The sequence below is a fragment of the Xenopus laevis genome, chromosome 3S (genome assembly GCF_017654675.1).
Source record: "Xenopus laevis strain J_2021 chromosome 3S, Xenopus_laevis_v10.1, whole genome shotgun sequence".
Lineage (NCBI taxonomy): Eukaryota > Metazoa > Chordata > Amphibia > Anura > Pipidae > Xenopus > Xenopus laevis.
This window is the reverse complement of record NC_054376.1, coordinates 63,555,927-63,578,416: the sequence shown is the minus strand read 5'-3', so window position 1 is coordinate 63,578,416 and position 22,490 is coordinate 63,555,927. Positions and strand designations below refer to the sequence as shown.

Sequence of the window (22,490 nt, the reverse complement as noted above, 5' to 3'; positions counted from 1 at the left end):
AACTGACAACTTTCCATCTGATATATTAGTCAGATGGCCATAAAGTACATTGGATTTCTGTACACAGTGACGCTGAACGCTGAGTCAGCATTAGAATATTGCTGAAAACTGTAAAACTCTAAGTCTTGGTCTGTAGCGGGAAACTAAACAATGGTTTTGACAATACGCCAACAAATTTATTAAGAAACATGTTATTTAGAAATAAAATGACTGCTGATAGCAAGGATTTGTTGCACTTTGTTATAAAATGTGGCTTGAAGGTGGTCAGAAATGACATAAGTGTGACAATGTAGAGATAATACAGTGTAAGTAAAACTTGGGCCATATATACACAGAGCTGCTGAGTGCAATTTTGGGTATGGAAATGGGAGTAATATTTTATTGTACTAGAGCAACATAGATATAATCAAGGTAGGCTTTTAGCTGCAGGCATAACATATACACAAGTGTATTAATATTATTCCAGATAATCAAATGCAAAACAAGACAATCTAGATGAAGCAGAGTGCTGAAGTCTGCTAGTAATATGAGCTAAAGAGCTGGGTTATTGATCTGTTTATTAGCAAAATTAAATGTCAGCTTTCCTATAAGTATCAGTTTAAGGCAATGTATGTAAAGGGGAACATAGACATCAGCAGTACAACTATACATTTGTTTGACTGGAAACACACAATGTCTCGGGCCTGTCTCTGACCTTTATCAAATAATTTCATTTGTAGTTAACTGGTTGTCACACAGTCTTAACAGCAAGAAGAAATAAATGCTACTCGCTTGCTGTTTTTCTGCCTGTTCTACTCATGTACTAAATAAGGAATCATCTGTATGCATCTGTATGATTCAGTTAAAGCAAGAGCCAATATAATATTATTAGACCTAAACCAAATTTATACACAGGCAGTTTTTAGGTAATCTTGTTCGTTGGCATGCTCATCCCATAGAACTGACAAAATAGTAAACTTCTCAGAAACAAGCCAAGATAGGGTCAGATATGACCATAACATGTACCTGCCCACAGAACAGATTCCACAGGAAGGACAGTTACATGAAATATCAACAGGAATACACGCAAGAGAATTCTGATAAATATCTTCCTGACAGCTAACATTATCACTTCCAAACACTACAAAACTATTTCTTCTCCTACTTTGAAGACATACTGCATTAGATTATCATCAATAAAACATGAATGTTTCCCTGTTGCTTCTGTCTCAAACATACATGACTATAGTTTGGGGGGAGATCACAAGATATAACAGTTTTTCATTGGTATAGGGGCCATGATGCCACTCTATTTTAGCTAACTAAATTTTAGCTCAGCAAAAGTACAGAATAAAGTCTGGCTGGATGGGTAAGCCAGGCTAAGATCTGTTGTGCAGCGATAAGGCCTACTTGCACAATCAACATTCTTGTATTCAATAGTTCCAGGGGTTAACATATCCTTTTAAATGTATGTATACTAAATACTTCATGTTATAGCAGTTTCTGCAAGTGCTGTAGCTTTATATGTTTAATCCAGAAAACAGATGTTTTACTTATTTTTGATCCCTGCAAATTTGCCAGAATAGGGTTGATCTGCAGGCAGAACTAGAAGCACAAGGTGCAAGTCACTAATCATTCCTGGGGCAGGGACAGGAGAGACCATTTAAGCTAATAAGCGACTCATTTGCAGGACAAAATACCATGCTACAATTCCTTTCTGTGGCTGGAAATATAAAGCACCTAGTACCTATCTTACAATAAACTAAATAACATGAGTGCTTTTTCACTTCCGAAACATTTTTTTCTTTCATTATAGATAATGTTGGGTTTGATTTAATGGAGGGGCTGAGGCGGAAGAAATAATACATCTTGCTAGAACTCAGTGTGCAAACTTATTGGCACATACTGATACCTTTTAACGGAGAGGCTGTAATTTTTCACATTTTACACCAGGGGAGAAAAATAAATAGGTTATGAGTCCAAAACTTCTGATGAGATGAAATAGGAGAAAGAGTAAAAAAAACTGACAAGATCCTGCAATGACTGCTTTTTTTCCTACTTGCCTTTGATCCCTGCAATTATACTGAAATCAGGGTAGCCTCACACAGATAAAATTAATGAATAGCTTTCGTTTATAAGGTAGAGTGGATAAGGAAAAATTAAATTATTTTAAATCAAATGGCAGAGCTGCCATCACACTGTTCTCTGATAAAGGCCCCATGTACATATAATTCTTTATCAGGTCACACTCCACTGGAACAAGCGAGGAACCATTTTCAAGGTTTACAGAAGCTGATTACAAATTAAATAAGTGCCTTGTGTTTATGTGATGAATTTAGATTGTAAGCTTCACTGCAGAACTAGCTCATGTTATTGAAAGTGTTAATGTGATGGCACTATACAAACAAAGGATAATATAAATATTCTCAGCCTCACAGGCAGGTGCCTTTGATACAGTTTATGTATGTTTATGTATGTTTATACACATGGCATATAAGTGGTTTGTTTCTGTTTGCTAAACTGGCTGAGGTCACCCACCACGCATTTTTCACAGTTGTAGAACATGCTCACGCGTTGCATTAGCAGTGGTGGTGGTTGCAGGATTGCTGCGTATTTTATCATGCTGAATAGCACTGCAGGGTGTGACAGACTGACCTATGTAAGCATTTGCAAAATACTTGCAGGCACTGATTTAATTTTGTGTGCAAGTTGTTTAATTACAAATAATATTTTAGTTGGCCGCACAGATTTCCTCTTCCTACTGACCCTGTACTGCTGCATTAAGATGATACCGCAGTGTGTGGGTGTTATTTATTTACAAAGTGTTCCCTTAACTTAAAAAAAAAAATAGTTCTGTGCTGCTGCTGGCATTTAGAGAGCGGTGGCCAAGACTTGTTCCGGAATCTGTGTAGCCCTTGTCACATCATACTGCGCCCTCCACACTGCTCCACCGCTAATTATATATTTGCTTAAAGGGATACTGTCATGGGAAAACATTTTTTTTTCAAAATGAATCAGTTAATAGTGCTGCTCCAACAGAATTCTGCACTGAAATCCATTTCTCAAAAGAGCAAACAGATTTTTTTATATTCAATTTTGAAATCTGACATGGGGCTAGACATTTTGTCAATTTCCCAGCTGCCCCAAGTCATGTGACTTGTGCTCTGATAAACTTCAATCACTCTTTACTGCTGTACTGCAAGTTGGAGTGATATCACCCCCTCCCTTTCCCCCCCAGCAGCCAAACAAAAGAACAATGGGAAGGTAACCAGATAACAGCTCCCTAACACAAGATAACAGCTGCCTGGTATATCTAGGAACAACACTCAATAGTAAAAACCCATGTCTCACTGAGACACATTCAGTTACATTGAGAAGGAAAAACAGCAGCCTGCCAGAAAGCATTTCTCTCCTAAAGTGAAGGCACAAGTCACATGACCAGGGGCAGCTGGGAAATTCACAAAATGTCTAGCCCCATGTCAGATTTCAAAATTGAATATAAAAAAATCTGTTTGCTCTTTTGAGAAATGGGTTTCAGTGCAGAATTCTGCTGCAGTAGCACTATTAACTGATGCGTTTTGAAAAAAACATGTTTTCCGATGACAGGATCCCTTTAAATAGAATCCTGGGTTTTTTTTCATTATCTTGTTTTATCCAAAGAGCCTTTGATCTGAAGTACTCACGTTTCTGCACTGATTTTACACAAGGAAGGACTTGCCATTGCATATAATGCTATGAATGTTAGCATGAATATTATCACAAACTTATATGCCATGCAATTTATTAGCACTATATTTTCAGTGCTGTATGGTAAATGAGCACAGCATACCATATAGTATAACTGTCGTGAATCCACTGGCTTCCTCACCTTGGCAATAATTAGGTCTTAATCACCCTTACACGTGCTTAGTCACATTTCGTAGTGTCTAAAAAAAACAGCCACATTAGGAAATCCTTTTTTTTTATTATTTTTTGAGTCCACAATAGTATTAGATTATCAAACCTTCAATAAATGTGATCCTATTTCCACACTACTCTGGGTTTTAACTTAAGGGGATATTATACAAATTTCTTGCACATAGAAACCTTGGCTGGATTCCCTAAGCATGCTTGCAGCAATGATAACCACTATGTTTTACTCAAAAGGGTGACAAGTAAAAGCTACCAGCTTATTGGTCACTATAGGCTACTAGATATGGTGCAGTTTTGCCATTTGTATTAGAGTAAACCCATTATGTTTATACAGTAGAACCTGCATTTTGCGGCGCTTGCCACATTTGTTTTAGGATGTTCTCATGTCCAGGGCATAAGAGGATCTCTTACCTTTATTTTACTACCTTGGACTACAGAACTTGTAATCGATACCATGTACTGAAAATACATGCTCTGTTACATGATCACAGCAATATTTCAGACATGTTAGCTCTTTAGCAAAGGAGTAATATGTCTGAAACACTGCTGTGATCATGTTATAAGTAACAATAAAGGTGGTTTTATTTATAACCCAGAGTTCTGCATTGTTGGCCCCTGTTGGATAGTGCTGATTAACACAACTGAACTGCAACCACCTACCAAAAATACTGAAACATATGGTGTGTGTGTCTGTGTACAGATAGGATATTCTGAGACTGCTCAGTATCTATCTCTCTCTCTCTCTCTCTCTCTATATATAGAGTAAAGCAGACCATCTTTGTGGGAAGTACTTGCAATTTGGTTATTGCAAAGATGGTCATCTTAATATAATCAGTGAATATATCCCAGGCACTGATATTACTAATTCAAATTTAAACTTTATACTGGGGTTTTGATTGGGAAAACATTTTATTCTAACTGACCCTAGCAACGAAGCATGCATTTTGACCAATAGACTGGAGCAGGTCCGGACTGAGAATTAAAATAGGTCCTGGCATTTTAGGTACACAGAGGCCCAAACAGCCCCCAACAGCCCACTAAATAGTGACTTTCTATGGGACCTTATAGCAGCCCCTCTGGCATTTGCCAGAAGCCACAGATTGCCAGTCCGGGCCTGGACTGGAGCATGAATAGTCTTAGAATAAAAGTAGAATAAAACTTTAATAGCCATCTGGCTGCCAGTCAGTCAGTGATGCCAAGCAACCAGTAAGCATATCAGATTTCAGGAGTCTGAAAGGTGAAATAATTCAACATGCAGAAACAAAACAACTTGTGCAATGTATCAGAATATTAATGTCTACATCATACCAAGAATCCATTATAGCGTTCCTCTAATCTGCATAGATCTAATCTTTCCTCATGTATATTTCTTTTGTAGTCACAATCACAGCCCTCTCAATCAACTGTTGCTTCCTGATTTATAAACCTTTGTCAGCTGATTGTTTTTGGAAAATCCTCCCCACCTTTTTTATATCAGAAACAGCTGAGGTTTCCATGAATTCTACTTAACCAGGTTTAGCTTTCTAAGCAGCTGTTCATTTGGAATAGAATTTTCAGATGAGCAACAGCAGCTCGACAGAGATTAAAACTGCTGCAGATTTCTGCTTCCCTGTTAGAGATCCTGCGGCAAAAGATAGAAGTTGAAAAAAATAGAGCCAGAGGAGCAGCTCACAAACAGCTGGTTTCAGCCATGTCTCAGCTTCTGTGCTTGTACTGAACGAAGTATAAATTAGCTGCACGCCATGCGAGTCAAACCTAAAACAAACATGACGAAAATTGCCATTGTCACCTACCTTGTCCTTTCTCTGTTTGGGTCCCTCTTCCGCTGCCAAGAGTGTCTTATAGTAGTTACTACGCTCTGCTGTGAAGTGGACCTTAGACAGTGCATGTTCTACCAGAGCAACAGAGATATTGACGCCATCTACATGAAGCCATCCAATGAAGTTCCCAGCTTTATCCATTGCTTCCACCTCCACTTCCACCTGAGAAAATGTAAAAGGCAGATCGTAAATTGGAGGATTGCTTGTTATTTATTCCCATTTGTTTTAAGTGGCATTCAGTAACAACCACACCAGGCATTTACATTAACAGCCTAAATAAATCATACCACAATCGCTGCCAAAACCTACTGGCACAGTTGGGCAATTTATATGGTAAACAAGAACCCTAAGGAAAGACTGAGCGGTATGTACATATAAACATTTCTGTTTGAATATTCCAGTGGGACTATACATATCCATAACACCCAGACTACAATAGCATAAAAATAATAGTACTTTTGCCAAGCAAATTTAATTGGAAAATGCACAATAGCCTTGCCATCACAAGCATATCCTACTCTGAGAATTTACATAAACTCAGTTGAGAACTGGGTTGCGGGGAGCTGAGCCAATCAATAAGGTCAGATCATAATGGCAAAGCAAAACATAACATTGCATGAGTTATTGTCTTTGTCATAGGTAGAGTAGGACAATCAATCTTTCTTCTGTAATAAAAGGCCAAAGATTCTTATGCTCATGTGGGTGCTTTAGGCAACAAAAATTAGGTGAAATAGGTCTTATGCACAGCAAAATATAGTTCATTTCTCTCATACTTTCCATTTATGTGTTTAAATATACATGAGATTTTTTTCTATACCCGATTATCCCCATTTTTAGTGTTGCATGAGAGCAGGTCACTGCTATTCTCAAGGTAAAGCCACATTGATACCTAACAATTAATCAAACTTCTGAATTATTTCATAAACCCATTAACTGTTTAATGTAACAGAAGCAAACCCTACACATGAAACATTGCTCTTAGGATATGTCCATTGTAGAGAAACTCATTTTCAAGCTGACACAGTTCTTTAGATTGTCCTTGTGGCTCTGGAAAGAAAGGTCAATGAAAATACTTTTCCTGTCTTCTGTTCTTTTAAGGGGGAAAGGGGGAGCACCGGCAAACGAAAGCTCAGTATGTGTAACACAAGCTGGGAAGTTTGATGTAAAAGGTCAACAAAAATCATAGATATGATTAAAGCTTATACATACAGTACATAAAGCTAGCTATATGGTATATACAAGTTAAGTTAAAAGTAATAACACAGTATTGAGGCAAGCGAGAGGCTACAGTGATGACAGAAAACAGAGAAGCCAATGCCATTGGATCATCCTTGCAGAGATCCATTGACTGCGCTCATCAATGTTCCCTTTACATGTGTCGCTTGGCTGTAAAGTCCAGACCCTGGTCTGAGATCAAGGCATATTGATTGGTCTCAGATTGCTCTATACTGGGTAGCTATCTTGATACGTTGGAACTATGCAGATATATTCTGTATTTTAAGGCAGTTAAAATATAAAGGTATTATGCAAACTGCTGCTAAAACCACTTATGTAATTTATCTGAAATAGTCCCTGTAATATTTCTTGGCACAGGAAGGGAGACAATAGGTTTCCATCACTATCCTCACACCCATTACAGGTATTAGACCTGGTTAATAGTACCCTAGCTCTCCTATAAATCCTTGCAGCACCTGTTCCCTAGAGGAGGTTAAATCACTGTGTGCAGCTAGAAAAGAAGCAACAGTGAGTGATAAATGCAATGACATTTCATTATGCTGCTAATTTGCTATTACTACTGCAGTGTTTGCCAACAGCTGTTCAGATAGGCCAACTACATACAGTGACACACAAGTATACCCCAGACATAGAACTGCAGGAAGAGACACATCACTCATTAGGTACAGTCTGCAAGTCCTTTTACATTCAGCAATAACCCCAATATGGGTTAGGATTTGTTCTCACATCCAGTTCCTCCACAAAATATAAATGTAACTGTCAAACCCGATAATTATCTGCATCAGTATATCTGATCGACTAAAAAGCTATATGTGTGAACGTTTTAGGCTATCCACGTTGATCCCAGTTGACTGCTGAAGAGAGAAGCATGTTTTGGCAGTAGGAAAACCTTGCAAACAATCATATAAGTTAAAGGGGACCTGCCACCCAGACACAAAAATCTGTATAATAAAAGTCCAATGTGATAAAATAGGATTTGGAATATTTTTTTGGGGTGACAGGTCCCCTTTAAATGAATTGTTAGATGAAACAACTGTGCAAGGCATCTTTTATGGTGGCTAATTATTGGTATATCAATGAGCATGCTATACATATTACTTATCCTTACTGGCATGAGAGAAAGAATAAAGTGAAGCCCAGGACCGAGCATACTGGCAAAGGGTGCATGAAAGGGGCGGGACAAAGCTGCTGGGCAGGGGATTAGTAATGGGTTAGTGACGTAGTTGGGGGTGGAGTTTTAAAGGGATGTATAGCACTAACTGCTAAGGAGGGCATCCATTTTGGAAGAAGAAAAGGAGTCCCACCCTCCCTCCCTTGTATTAACCCTTTGTGCTAGTTGTCACAATTGTGGCCTGGGTTAGTGGGGAAAACCATTAATATCAAAAGATATATGTCCCAAGGCTTTTCAATAGTAAAAATAAATTATTTATTCAAATTCATATTAAAAATTGGATACATACTGACCCCACATGTCCCACCTTATGTGTTTCGTACCTCCGGCACTTAGTCATAAGTTATGAGACACCTATGACTAAGTGCCGGAGGGTACGAAACGCGTAAGGTGGGCCATGTGGGGTCAGTATGTATCCAATTTTTAATATGAATTTGAATAAATAATTTATTTTTACTATTGAAAAGCCTTGGGACATATATCTTTTGATATTAATGGTTTTGCACATGGACTGCCAATGAACTGGGGCAAGTCCCTTTGGCTTGGTTATTGATTCACAGAAATCAGAAGTCGACCTCCGTTCAAATAAGAATGGGTTAGTGGGTCATAGGATAAGTTGATGTGGAATGTTGAGTATTGGGCTGACTAACCAAGAGGTGATGAGAGGGAATAGCCGTTGTCACAGCCGGGTGGCGGGTCCCTTGCAATGGGGAGAGTTAATTAAGCTGGAGTTTTTTACCAAGTCGGTTAATGGAACTTGGTTGGTGGTGTTCCTCTCTAAGATCGGTGGTCTCTGGGAGGGTATGTTGTATTGGTGGTAGCATGCAGTCCTGCGTACCCATCATGCTAGAAGGCACAAGAGACTGGTGGCTTGTACGATTGCATGCACCTAATTGGTTAATGGTACATCACTGTTCATATTTGTATGTTTATAATGTTGTTAATATAACGGTTATTGATATATGTGTTATCTATTGTTGAATTATCTTTTGTGCAATAAAGCAGTGGACAAAGAGACTCCAACCAATAAAATGTATAGTGAGTTGGTTAATCCTAGGCCAGTTTGGGGAAAGCGTCAGGTATTTGTCTCTGCCCATGTCATGCTAGAACATCTTTCGTCATGCACCTGAGGAAGGGGTACGCCCCTGAAACGTTGTAACCTTTTGGCTTGACATTAAACACGGGTAGTAACCCTTCAGCAGATTACGTGTGCTAGAGTACTTTGTTTCGCTTTTTAATGCATAGCGGACTTCCTGCAACTGTATTTATGTTACCAGCCTTATATAACCTATAATTCCAAGAAAACAGTTACCATACAATTACAAACCATTAAAACAATGTTTTCGGATGTGTAAAGACATAATCTGCACAGGTACATGCCAGAGATGCAGCACAGTTTGCAGACATAATTACTTTGTATACATATAGCCTTACAGCTCACTAAACTGCAGGAAAACCTTACCATCACCAAGAGACCTATTAGATCTAAATGCGCTCCTTAAAATTCTCATGAAATCAGTTGCCAGTTGATTTTCTCCTGAGATGCAGAATGATGAATTGTGTCAATTAATTGTTTACTCAAAGCAAACAGTTAAGGCATCTAAGTGTGATAGCTCCCCTATTACATTGGCATGAAATATTTTTACAGGAGGCAACCCTATGTCTGATTCATCATAGTATCTAGTGTTAGCAAATTATATATAGCTACAGTAGGTCAAAAAAAATCTGGTATAACCGAGTTGCACTGGTGTGTGAAAAATCCAATTAGTGCACAGCATGGTGTGATCATGCCATGGCACAATAAGGATGCCGCAAAACTGTATCTAAACAAAAATTACTTAATTGATTGATTGCTGGCAAACGCCTCAAAAGATTGGATTAGTGTTGAAAATTCAGCTAAAGGGAGCAAATATTTATGTGTGTTGAAAATGAGTCAAATAAAAACTAAGGTTAAGAGCATGTTCAATCAAGAAATTGGCATACAGCCAAACTGACATTGGATTTGTCTGCATCCAGTGGCGGAACTACCTAAGTTACATTACTGTGTGCATCCCCAATATCAATTCACTGCCTTCTGTCTGTACACCAGCTTATATGAAAATGCCTAAAAAAGTGACACTTCTGTGTCGCACTTCAAAAAACTGATTTGACTAGCTACAAAGCCTGATGTGGTCAAATGTGGATCTCATCAATATGTAGATAAAACTCTGCTCATAGGCAATAATTTTCATCATTTTACAGTACTTTGCCTGGAACTTGCCTATCAAGGGACAAGAAAGACATGCTGTGCGGCTAAACCTTACATCTTCTGATCTTATATGGTCTGCCTGACACTAGCTGTGAATTCTGCTGCTTCAGTAACTAATCCTTTCATGAAACCTTGAAACTGAGCACTTTTCCTGACACCTCTTTGAAATATGCAACTTTTGCTTCTTGCCAGACCTGAAAAAATAAATAAAATAAATTACTTCATAAAATAAATTGTGGGCAGGCTAGAAATATGGCCCCCAGCTGCAGTAAATTGCCAGTGTGCAGGGCAGAAGGAGGGAGACCTTCAGATGATACATCCTCTCATTCATAGAGCCTTTTAATTTGTCTTATTGTGCATTACGAAAGATGAACACAACGGAGAAATGAATCACCTAAGAAAGAAGTGCATTGCTTTTCCATTAGACAGATGATTCACTGCTGACATTATACAGCTCCATGTTTTGTTTGAAGCATTTTAAGATTGCAAGCTCCTGGTCAGAAGTGCCGTCACTGCTCTCCAATGATCTCACCCAAGACAAACAAAATGATACAAAATGTATTAAAAATGCAGCCCTAATCCGTAACCTCAGTTAGCAGGCATTAGACACTACTTCTGTATGTGCGGGTTTCATATTATAACACTTCAAGCCAAGGCTGACTAAAACTTCCCATGATGCATAGCATTCCACACTTCTCAAAAAAGACCCAGCCTTTATCCCTCAAAACAAATCAACACATGCCTAATGAAATTGTTCTGCCTTATTTACCAAATTAATATAAATAGCACAGTTTGTTAGGTTTTGTTTCTGCTAATTAGTAGATAATTTCCAGGAAGATGAGAAGATGCTTAAATGAGCCGGAGGGGCTGTTTGGCCCTGATTGTTATTTCTGACACCGTTCTGCGTGTGGACTGCGATAATGTACGCCAGATAGAGAGTATAAAACATGGATGATCCATTGGATTGTGTTTTTTATTGGAAAAAACACTGGCACTGGAAACTTTCATTCAAATTCCCAGCTTTATAGACAAATTGAGGTTAAGCAGTTTAAATTACACTTTTGACATCAAAAATAAAAAGTTAGAAATTGCTTTCGATACAAACAGACGTGCAGGGTCTAATGCAGTCAAGGAAGTGGAATAGATACAAGAACATGTAATGTATTTAGAACAAAATTAAAACTGATGGGGAGGTGTCAAGGGAAGTTTTGATGATCATTATAGAACACTGTATAGTATTATTAGTCAGTTTGAGGATCAGCAATAATAAGAGTGAGTTGTATGGCTTGATTGGGTCCAGACCTGCCTGGCTATTATTTTCCAGGTTAAGGTGAATGTCAAGATATTTTATTTTCCAGGTTAAGGTGAATGTCAAGATATTTGATACAGTGTTACGATCTAGCCACTGAGATCTGCAAGCATCTTGGCTGACTTTCCTGTATGCCTTCCCCATCGAGAGATTTCTCTATTTCCAGTAACTGGAATAACTCATCTGGCATTAGGTCTATGGCACATAGGGTCTCTGTAGCTGTGTGTAAAAAAGGCACATTACAGAGATCATACATCATTCACATCTTTGCCTGCCCCAGTGAAGCTTACATTCTAAGCCTCTCTCTCTCTCACACACACAATGTTCAGTTTTATCAGCCAATTAAGCTGCCTGGATGTTTTGCTGTGTAGGGGGGAACTGAAGAAGCCAGAGAAAACCCACATAAGCATGGTTAGAACATACAAACACCATGTAGATTGTGCCGTGGCCGGAATTGAACCCCAGACTCCAGAGTATCAATACAAAAACGCAAACCATTGTGCTACCATACTGGCCAAAGTCAAGAGATTATGCTGAAAATGTTGTAGTTCTATTAGAGGACAGTAAGCACTCTTTACCATAAATCACTTTTAAGGAAAATATAAATGGGCTGCATTATCCCCCCCCCCCCCAACCCGTTCCTTTAAGCTACAGCATGTGACACTTCTGCTACATGTATTAATAGTGCATGAAATATACAGCATGAAGCAAGGGGGATGGATCGCTAATCCAGCAAGACAGATCACATTAATATATTAGCAAGAGGAAATTGCTAAAGTGTTATCCTGTTATTGACTTTCATATTATATCAGTGTTAATATAATGCAATTAATAATATATCAAATTAACAGAGAAGAGACAGCTTGTGTTAACGAAATAAAATAGAGCACCTTGTTAAAAATTTTATTGCCAGAATGAAAATTTCTTACTTATTCTTTTGCAGTGCTATTAATTATACAAAACAATAGAACAAAAATATAATGTGGCGACCTACTTCAGCGAGCAGCCAGAATTATCTATTGCCCAAGGCACAGAAATAAAAGTGACTTGCCCAAGGTTACATAGGAGCTGACATAGTAATGTTGGCTGTGCATTGCAACTCAATCTTCCATACTCAAATATTTCTTCTTCTGGAAGGTGAAGCATGTGCCAAAAGGGTGACTCATTGTTCCATGGGTGCTAGCTTACTGTAGAGAAGCCACTGGTGTTTGGTAGGGCATGAGTCACTGTTCACTCATAGATTAGGGGCCTTTAGGTCCTAAATGCTCAAATGATTATTAGTATAGTTTACTTCTAGAACACTTTAAGGGATGACATAAGAAATAGAAAACGGTTTTTGAAACTTTTGTAGTCCTTTGATTTTAATACCCAGAAAACAGTCTAGAGTTACTGCACATGGATACTAAAGGTATGTTTTTGTTTTTGAATGATATTGCTGTATTCAAAAGTGTATTCTGGCTATACATTATTTACTCCATATTGCTTTTGCCAGATATATTTAAGGTTATATAGTTTGTTGTATTGTACATAAATTGGAACCATATCAGGTTAGACAGACATCTACTGTTGCGGATTTCACACCCCAGATCAGAGCAAAAGAAAAATCTATTTTTGCTTTAATTCTCCGAGCACTTTCCAGGAACCAGTGGCCAGCACTGATGTAAAACCATCAAAGCTCAGTGATCCCCATACATCTTGGCAAACAGGAGCACTTCTCTAATTATGTCTCCAGTCATTAGTGCTCAGCACAATACAGGCCAGCAGAACATCAATATGGACTAAATTAAACCTCCTGCTTTAGGTTTTAGGCTTCAGTGCACACTTGGCCAGCCCTACTATTGACCTGAGTACTGACTAGGCACTGAGTAATACAGGAGAAAGAAAACCATTTAAGCCACAGTCACTCACATTAACAGTTTGGAAGATATGAAAGTAACCGTATTACAGACACAAATTTTAATTTAAGTACAGAGAGAAGGCTTTAAGAAGCCTTTGCAGGTATAATGCAGAACATATACAATCAGGAAAAAAAAATTTACTTTTTTATTTTATATTTCAAGCCAGACAAATAGTGATTGGCGAACAAACTCAGCAGGCGCAAATTTGCGCCGAATTTCGTTGTTTCACCGCCGGCGAATACATTTGTGAAACTGCTGCAAAAAAAGTCGTAAAAGTTGCTAACATCAAAACCGTTGCACATCAACATTATTTGGACACCCATTGACTTTAATGCCGGCGTCTTAATTGACGCAGGCGTCAAAATTCGCACTTTGCAATCGCCGTTTCACACGAAATTCAAGAATTTTTCAGTGAAGTAAAACAGGACAAATTCACCCATGACTGCAGACAAACATTACTATTGAATAGTGATACTAGGGCAGGCATCTATTTATGGTTGAGAATGAAATACCAAAGTATATATAATCAAAGATTAAACACAAAGCAGTGGAGGCATCTTAGGGTGGCTTACCCTGTTGCTATATGCAGTATAAAACAAACACTTTACAGAGTTCCCCATTACTCCAACAGAGCTGCTACTACGGTAATAAGCAAGGCAAGATAACGTTATACCTTCCCCATAGAGTAGGAAAGAAGCAAGTGAATGGTCAGTCTCTGTAAATTGCTGTGGAATGTCAACATTCTATAAAGAAATGGTAATAATTGGTTCCCAAGGTCACAGTGAGTAGCTCAAGGTATCAAGTACTGGCCATGCATGTGAACAACTATGGAGTTTTCATGCATATCTGATCTTGAAAATATGCAATTTTATAAACCTTTTCTTCCAGATAATGTTTTAGAAGCTAATGTTTGGGGCTTGTACTTGAAGGGATGTAGCACCTGGAAGAACTGATCAGAATGCCCAGAGGACACAGAGGAAAGAGTTGCGCAGATGGGTTGGAGAAGCTTTTTGTAAATAGTTTTTGAATTTAGCGTGGGAGACAAAGGATCAAATACGGCTCATGAACACTTCATTAACCTACCATTATTTTTAAAGATGGAACTCTTGGTATGGATGGTTATAGCCACAACGGTAACTTGTATTTTTTTAGGGAATTCTTTATGACAGATTCTGGCATTTAAAATCAAAAACTTACCAAAAACTTACCAAAAGTTCATCGAAACGTTAGAGCCTAAATAAAAAATTATTTATTTTTGAACATTCTTCAAAACCTGTCAGTGCCACTACATATATAGGAGGAAAAAAACAATTATTGTTTATTCAATGTTTCGGCTCAGATGCGATCTTTCATTGGGAGGGAGGGAGAGAGATAGAGTGTGTGTGACATGCCTTGTGTAAGGCTTGTCCAGTGGGACACAAAAGAACTGACAAGATAATGGTTAGAAATCAAATGGCACAGGGCACTGGTCTGCAAATGAAATGCAGTTTTGTTCTCTCACACTGGGAGATACTGGTCAGCTGAGAAGTGCACAGCTCCCAGTTCTATGCAGCACAAAGCACATTTGTATTTGCTCAGGATCTTGGAGACATAGAATTCATATACTGGAGCCACTTGGTGGTTCTTGGATTAAGGATTTGCAGACTTTTTTTTTATAAATGTTTGACTCTTAAACCTCCAAGACTGTCAACATTTAAAAAATATCTTTATGTGAATACAAATGATCATTGCTACATTATCCTTGCTATTAAAGCTAACAGTCCTGATACATTTTAGAAGTGAATTAAAAGATTACCTAGCAAATTGTCCAAGCGTGTGGTTAGTCAGTAAAATCATATGTAGTATTGATAGTACAAAGTCATCATAACCAAGACAAGTTATTTTGGAAATACGCCCCCAGATGCTCATCTGGAAATTGCCAATTATTTGAAACCCTAAAGACTAATTTATTACTGCAGCCTAAAATGAAAAAAACGCCGGCGCTAATCACACGCGGCGATTCGTTTTCCTTAGTCGCCCGAAGTGGCAACTTCAGGCGACTTCGGAAAACGAACCACCACGTGTGTTTACCACCGGCGTTTTTTCATTTAAGCCGGCACAGAGTGAGGGAAGGCGTTTGGGGAGATTGGTCGCCGCAAAGACGAGGCGATTAGTCGGCAGGTGACCAAATCTCCCCAAAACACCCAGTGTTGCCTTACCCTTATTCCAGAGCTTTTGTTAATAGACAAATACCTTGAGAAAGTGTAAAACATGGTATGTATACTACTTTATTTTACTAGAACCAGAAAATGTTATCAATGCAAAGCAGTTTTAAAAACTATAAAAAAATAAAAATAAACCCTTGATTTTAACCTTTTGATTTTATTCATTTGGGGAATTAAAGCTGCCATCTAAATAGAGAAGTGACATTTATGCAAAAACAAATAATGAAAAACACAAGATTTAGGAGAATTCCTACTCAAAGGCAATCAGCCAATAATTCCAATAAAAAAACAGGAATTGTTCAAACCTTCAACCTAGTTTAGTTTTTTGCAGACAGTTCACCAAAAATAGACTTTTTGCAACTACTTTCTATTTGCTATAGTTTTGCTAATTTGAAGTGTAAAGTTTAATTTTTCACCTTCTAAAGCAGCTTGGTGGGGGCAGAATCCTAACTGTTCTAAATTGATACATTTGGTTGATACATTTGTTATCTATGTCGCTGCTGAGCAGAATCCCTAAGTTTCGTTAAAGGCAGCTGTTAGAATTGATACAATAGTTGTTAGGGTTCAAGCACACGGGCAGATTCTGGGAGATTTAGTAGCTGGCGAGGTTGTCAAACCGCAGAAGAGGCAATTAGTCGCCAAGCAACTAAATCTCCCCAAGTTTTGGCCATTCCTTAAGGGTCAGGGCACACACTTAGATTCGAGCCCCGCAAAAATGTCTTCTTCGTGGCAACTAATTTCCTCGAACAGCCTCCTGCCAGCTAGAATGAGAATATCCCCGAATCTGAGCCCTGAGAATTTTAGGTCTTTTGGTCTATGGAAGATTTAAGTGTACACAACTGGTTTTATGGTTTTATGGTTTTTTATGGAAAAACCCATTAGTCTTACTGAAGCAAGCACTTGTACATGTTGATAAATTTGCTTCACATAAAACCTGGAGGAGTACAAAATTTAAAAAGAAATGAAGCCATCGCTATACAGTGGTACATTTACAGGCTACACAAAGGATCTCCCTCTGCTAGCCCCATTATGATAACGTAGGAAATCCCATCAGACAGAGCAGACAGATACATGCATTTGTCTTCAAAGTTAAAGATCTGGAATTATCTGGAGCCTGTAACAAAAGCTTATCTTGCCTGTTCTTTAAGATTTTTCACTCCCCAGCATGCAAAGCTTTGTGGGCTTCACTGCTGGTGATGGTTTGCTAAGATGAAAAGCACTAGCTACAGGACATTATACTACCTGTGTGAAAGGAGATGAAAGCAAATTGGATACAGGAAGTGGAAACAGAAATATTTAATTGTATTATTAGTTCACCCTACTACTGTGTTATTCCCTGTACACTGTACAGCTGAACTTTCCTGTGTCACATGACCGAAGAAGCAATATTTCAATGGGATCAAACCATTGCCACAACAGGCAATCCATCTTTAAAGAGACAATGCCCTTGAGCTGTTCTGCACACTGTGCTAATCTGATTTCATTAAAGTATTGTTATGTCATAACAATTGATACAAACAAATTCCATAAAAAATCAGTTCTAAGCAAGCACTTGCACTTTGACTGCCAGCTCTTTTTTTTTTTATAAATGAATAGCAGCAGTTAATGTATGTAACACCGGTGTTAATTGAGGGGACTCTGAACTTACCAAAATTTGAGATATGCCTAGGTTATAAAGTGCGATTTAAAATTTATGAAGTTGTGCATAATAGCTGCTCATTTGTTTGTAACGGCATGTATCTATGCCAATGTTGCATTACACCACAGGACATTTTTTTCCACATTTCTACATATAGGCTGCCAGTTTTGTGGCTTATCTCTGATCAGCATTGGAGCAGCATGAGTAGTCACCAAATGAAGGTTGGGTATTATTGGTGAAGCAGATAGGGCATGCCTCAGTGGAGGAAAGCAACAAGAAGAGAAGGGTTACATGCTGTGCTCCCATAGCTTTACTGTCTATTGAAGAGAAAATACATCTGATTTTATATTATCCCTTAAGTACTCAAAACATTTACAAATATTCCCTCGACATTACAAGGCAAAGTGCTGCATGTAGGGTCCTCTGGCCTGCTTGACCATGAAGTGCAAGGATAACATTTCCCAAGAGGACAGATGCCTAATGACACACTTGCCTACATTATATCAAATGTTCCAGTCAAAATTGCTGTGATACAATTATCCATTATTTGCTCATACTGTAAGTACTGCTGTAATGTCATTGGAAAGCCAGTAAAATATGCTGGAGGATAATTACCAGATAGCAGTAACATTCTATTAAACCAAACAAAATTGAATTTCTGTTTTACTCAACTAGCAAATAATTGAGTGTTTCTACTGAGGAAGGACTTCCTCTCACCAAGGATGCAGATTAAATGAATAAACCAGCTGGGACTGTAACATGAAGTCTGCCAGTGATCATGAGGGCTTTGACATTCTCATTGTTGGGAATCACAGAAGGAGGTAATGCTAAGCCCATGATCTCAGCACATGACATCAGTTTATAGGTTAAATGTTCACACTAGAAATAAGGTTGCTACCTTTTCTATATATTTATCTTTTTTCCTATTAATAACATTGGGATCGGCCATCATTTTTACCGGCCAGGCTGGTAACAACGGCAAGGTGGCAACTCTTAACTAGAAACAACACCACTTAGAATATAAGCTCTGTGGGGCAGGGAGCACATTCCTCTTATGTATTAACAAATGGCGCTGGATTTCTGTATAATTATTGCTATGTATGCCTTCCCTGTTTGTATGTTTCTGTATTGAAAAATGCAAAGCACTGCATATACTAGTAGAGATATATAAAAGTTATATACACACTAATACCAAGACATTGGAGAGAAACCACTCCCCCGACATTAGAGGAATGGATCACCAACGTCAAGGATATCTACCTTATGGAGGAATTGACCTCTTACCTAGCTGACAAAAAAGATAACTTTATAACGACCTGGCAGCCCTGGATCTCTTATTTACATGTACAGAAGGAATTATAACATAATACGGATTTGCAGGATATTTGCCTTCAAGCTCCCCCCCAACCTTTTCCCACCCTTTTCCTACCCTACTTACTTTTTCTCTGTCTAACTCTAATGTTATAAGTTTATTCTAATACATGTGATCTTGAATTTACAAATGTTTACAACTTTGTGTGACAATTTTTAAATGACACCTAAACACATGTCTATTGTAAACTTGTTTATTCTCTATGAATAAAGTTTTCTTGAAATACAAAAAAAAAGTTGTACACACAGTAGAACCTCCATAGGTGGGACCACAAAACACCAAAGTAAAAATGAGGGGAAACTTAAAATCAGGGGATGTAAATTTAAGGTTCTACTGTACAATAAAACCCCATTGCAATCTTCTAAAGGCAAATAGTTAATGGGTGCTTAAACTAAGGGGCCTCTTTATTAACATACAAATTTAAATTTTTTTCATGAATATCTAAAACTTTGTGGTTTTCCTATATTTTTTTTTTAAACTATAAAATGTGAGATCTAAGTGAAACCCCCACACGAGAAGTCAATAGGAGCTCCTCCCATCCTGTTGGATTTTAATCAATTCGGACTTTGAGGTTCTCTCATTTATATTCACTAGTCATTTTTAGAGGTTTACATTTTTTTAGATTGTTCAGCACTTTTTTTATTTGTGCTTAATCAGTTTGGATCTTTTAAAGGGGTTGTACACCTTCCAAAAACTTTTTTCAGTTCAGTTTGCATATTGATTCATTACCGTGTTCCCAACATCTAAGTTTAATGTTCCTGTCACTAGTGCAGGAGTGGCCATAATTTACTAATGTGAGGTCTACTTTTAGTGATTATGTGCCATTATGATGTACATCCATAAAGGCATTGTTAGCATTCTGTTCCATGGAACATGAATATTACTTAAATATTGATTTATGAGAAAATGTATATTGCTATATTTAAGAAACACCTATTTATTGTGTAACAGAATAAATATCTAAATGAAATAGGAGGGTGATTTAGACAAGCTGTAAATGTTGTGCATTGTCTTGAGATCTACTGATCACCAGCTAAAGGTCTACTGGTAGATCCCCTGCTGAAGTGTTTCAGTTTGGCAGCTCAGTGATCCAGGAGCAATCTGAACTGTTACAATTTGCTATATTTAGTTGATACAATTAGTTTGATACATTTCTCAGCTGTAGCTTGGATATATTAGCAACTATTGTATCAATTCTAACAGCCGAAACTCTGGGATTCTGCTCAGCAGGGACAGAGATAAGAAATGTATCAACTAAATGTATTAATTTAGAAAAGTTAAAGAGTCTGTGACCCTTCCCAGAGCTGCTTTAGAAGGTGAAAAATTAAACGTTACCCTTCAATATTAAAAAAAAACGGTCACAAAAATAAAATATAAAGTAATTTAAAAAAGTCTGTTTATGGTGAACAATCTGAAACCAACTGAAGTGTTTGAAGGTGAACAACCCGTTTAATAAATGTCATGACATTTGTGGTTTTAGAGAAAGGGGGTTTAATCTTCTTTTTAAAAACCTCTAAAGTCACAGAATTTAAGGGTGGCTTTTTTCTTTACTGGTTCAACTATAGTGATGGTTAAAAAAAAGATTCGTGGGTAAGAATTTACAAAAACCAAACTAAAATTTGGTCAACTCGCAAATCAAACCAACCAACCAACCAGACTGTAGCTTTCTACTGTTGACTGATCAGAGCTAATTTCTTATTGCTTAATGTGGGTTACAACACCAAAATAAAATTTCCCCAGCTTTGAAAATTCCCCCCATAGTTGATATCATATAGTTTCTTCTAAAAGTGCACAGTTCACATTAGCTGGAACAGATGTGTCTCTTATGGAATCGTGATACCACCTACCCACTATCAAACTTTTATGTCTAAATCCAGACTAACAGCTGCTGTTCAGTAGGTGGACAGTCAGGACAATTATTTGTACATCACCTTATAAAAAAATTGTGCTGGTTTAAACACAAAAAAATATTAGCATTATAATAGTATATATTATATGTAAAATAATTATAATTCAACTTTTATGGAAGTCACTGGCACAGGTTGTTCTTGGTCCAAAAACATGCGTTACAGGCAGGGCAGGATTTACATAGCAGGCACGCCTAGGCCCACTGCCGTTTATCTCCCTGGTCCTCTCCCCTTCCTTTGTGCACATGTTCAAATTTTCAGCATTGGGTCTGGAGTACTAGGGACTGCTGCACAGAACATTTGAAAAACTATTTTATCTCCCGCGAATCCCCAGTGGTTCTGAAGTGATTAGGCAGTATGACGCTTCCCTAAAATTCTGCCACCCTAGGCACGGGTCTTTATGGCCTTTGCATAAATCCAGGGCCTGGTTAAAGGTTCGCCAGGAGTTAAAGTCAAATCAAAGACTTTTTTTTTTTTTTATAGGTTTTTATTTTTGCTTTTATAACACAACAAGACAGTACACAACAAAACACATACAGCTTGGCGACAGCAATGCAGGAGCAGATATACATCAAAACATCTTGACAATTAGCAGAGGCAGAATGTAGGGGTCACGGGATGGGAGAGGAGAGACACTCCAGACAGAAGAGTAGTAAGAGCAACCAACCCTAGGGGGCTGAGTCTGGGTTGGCATCCAGCCAAGGATCCCAAACCTTTTCAAACTTTTGGGGACACTTTCTGGCCATATACGTGAGTTTGATGACTGGCAGTTTACTGTTTATCAATTGCACCCATTGTTTGACTGTAGGCGCTTGGGACTCATCCACTTCATCGCGACAAGTTTCTTTGCATAGAAATACAATGACTTTAACAATATCCTGGTTTTATTTAGGGGAACCACCTCATCAACAAGTCCGAGGAGGCATATCTCTGGAGCAACCACTCCCGGGAGGAGGAGTTGTTCCGAAAGATATTTTACCACTTTGGTCCAGTATGCATGAACTAGGGGGCAAGCCCACAGCAGGTGGAAAAACCCAGTATCTGGGGCCTGACATTTGGGGCAGTTGGCATCAGGGTTTCTGCCCATCTTTTTGAGCCTCAGTGGGGTAATATAGGACCTATGCATTATGCGGTACTGGACCATTTTATCCCTAGTGGAGATCAGAAAATCATAGACTCCCTCAACTGCATCCTCCCACATTGCATCATCTAAGTGAGGTAGATCCACAACCCATTTACTCATTACCCTCCCAAATGGGCTGCCAAGGGCAGAGATCAGAGACTTGTAGAGGTCTGATACTAATTTTTTGGGGCTAGGGTCCCATAGTCTGCGTTCATATTGTGGAACCACAGTAGAAATTGACTGTGAGCCAAACTGGGACATAAATGCATGTCGCAATTGGAGATATCGGTACAGTTGGATCGTGGGGTGGTGGAGCTTCTCCTTGAGTTGGGCCAGAGTAGGGAAGGAATCACTGAGCAGCAAATCATTCAAGTGTCGAACCCCCAATTTGGGCCAGTAGTGAAAGTCAGGTAAATAAGAAAAGTGGGGGAGGTTTGAGTTCCTCCATATTGGAGCATATGGCGAGGGCAGGGGACTACTATGGGTCAGCAGTTTGTGAACTATAGCCCATATCTTTTGCGGGATGAACAGCACTGGCGGCAGTTCGGGGGTGTCCTTGCGCCTCCGGTACGGGGCATTCCCAATAGCCTCCAGGGAGCCAGCAACAGAGGCATGAAGTGCAGTCCACGTATTCTCAGGGTCAGGGCAAAGCCAATTATGTATAAACATCAA

The 22,490-nt window shown here is 38.5% G+C and overlaps 1 protein-coding gene across 1 annotated transcript in view; it reads right to left on the bottom strand.

Moving 5' to 3' along the window:
* snd1.S (staphylococcal nuclease and tudor domain containing protein 1 S homeolog) overlaps nucleotides 1–22,490 on the bottom strand; it is a 408,840-nt gene that overhangs the window by 64,193 nt on the left and 322,157 nt on the right. The window contains 1 exon segment of the mRNA NM_001086137.1: nucleotides 5,685–5,873. Within this exon segment, the coding sequence (NP_001079606.1) occupies nucleotides 5,685–5,873 (189 nt within the window).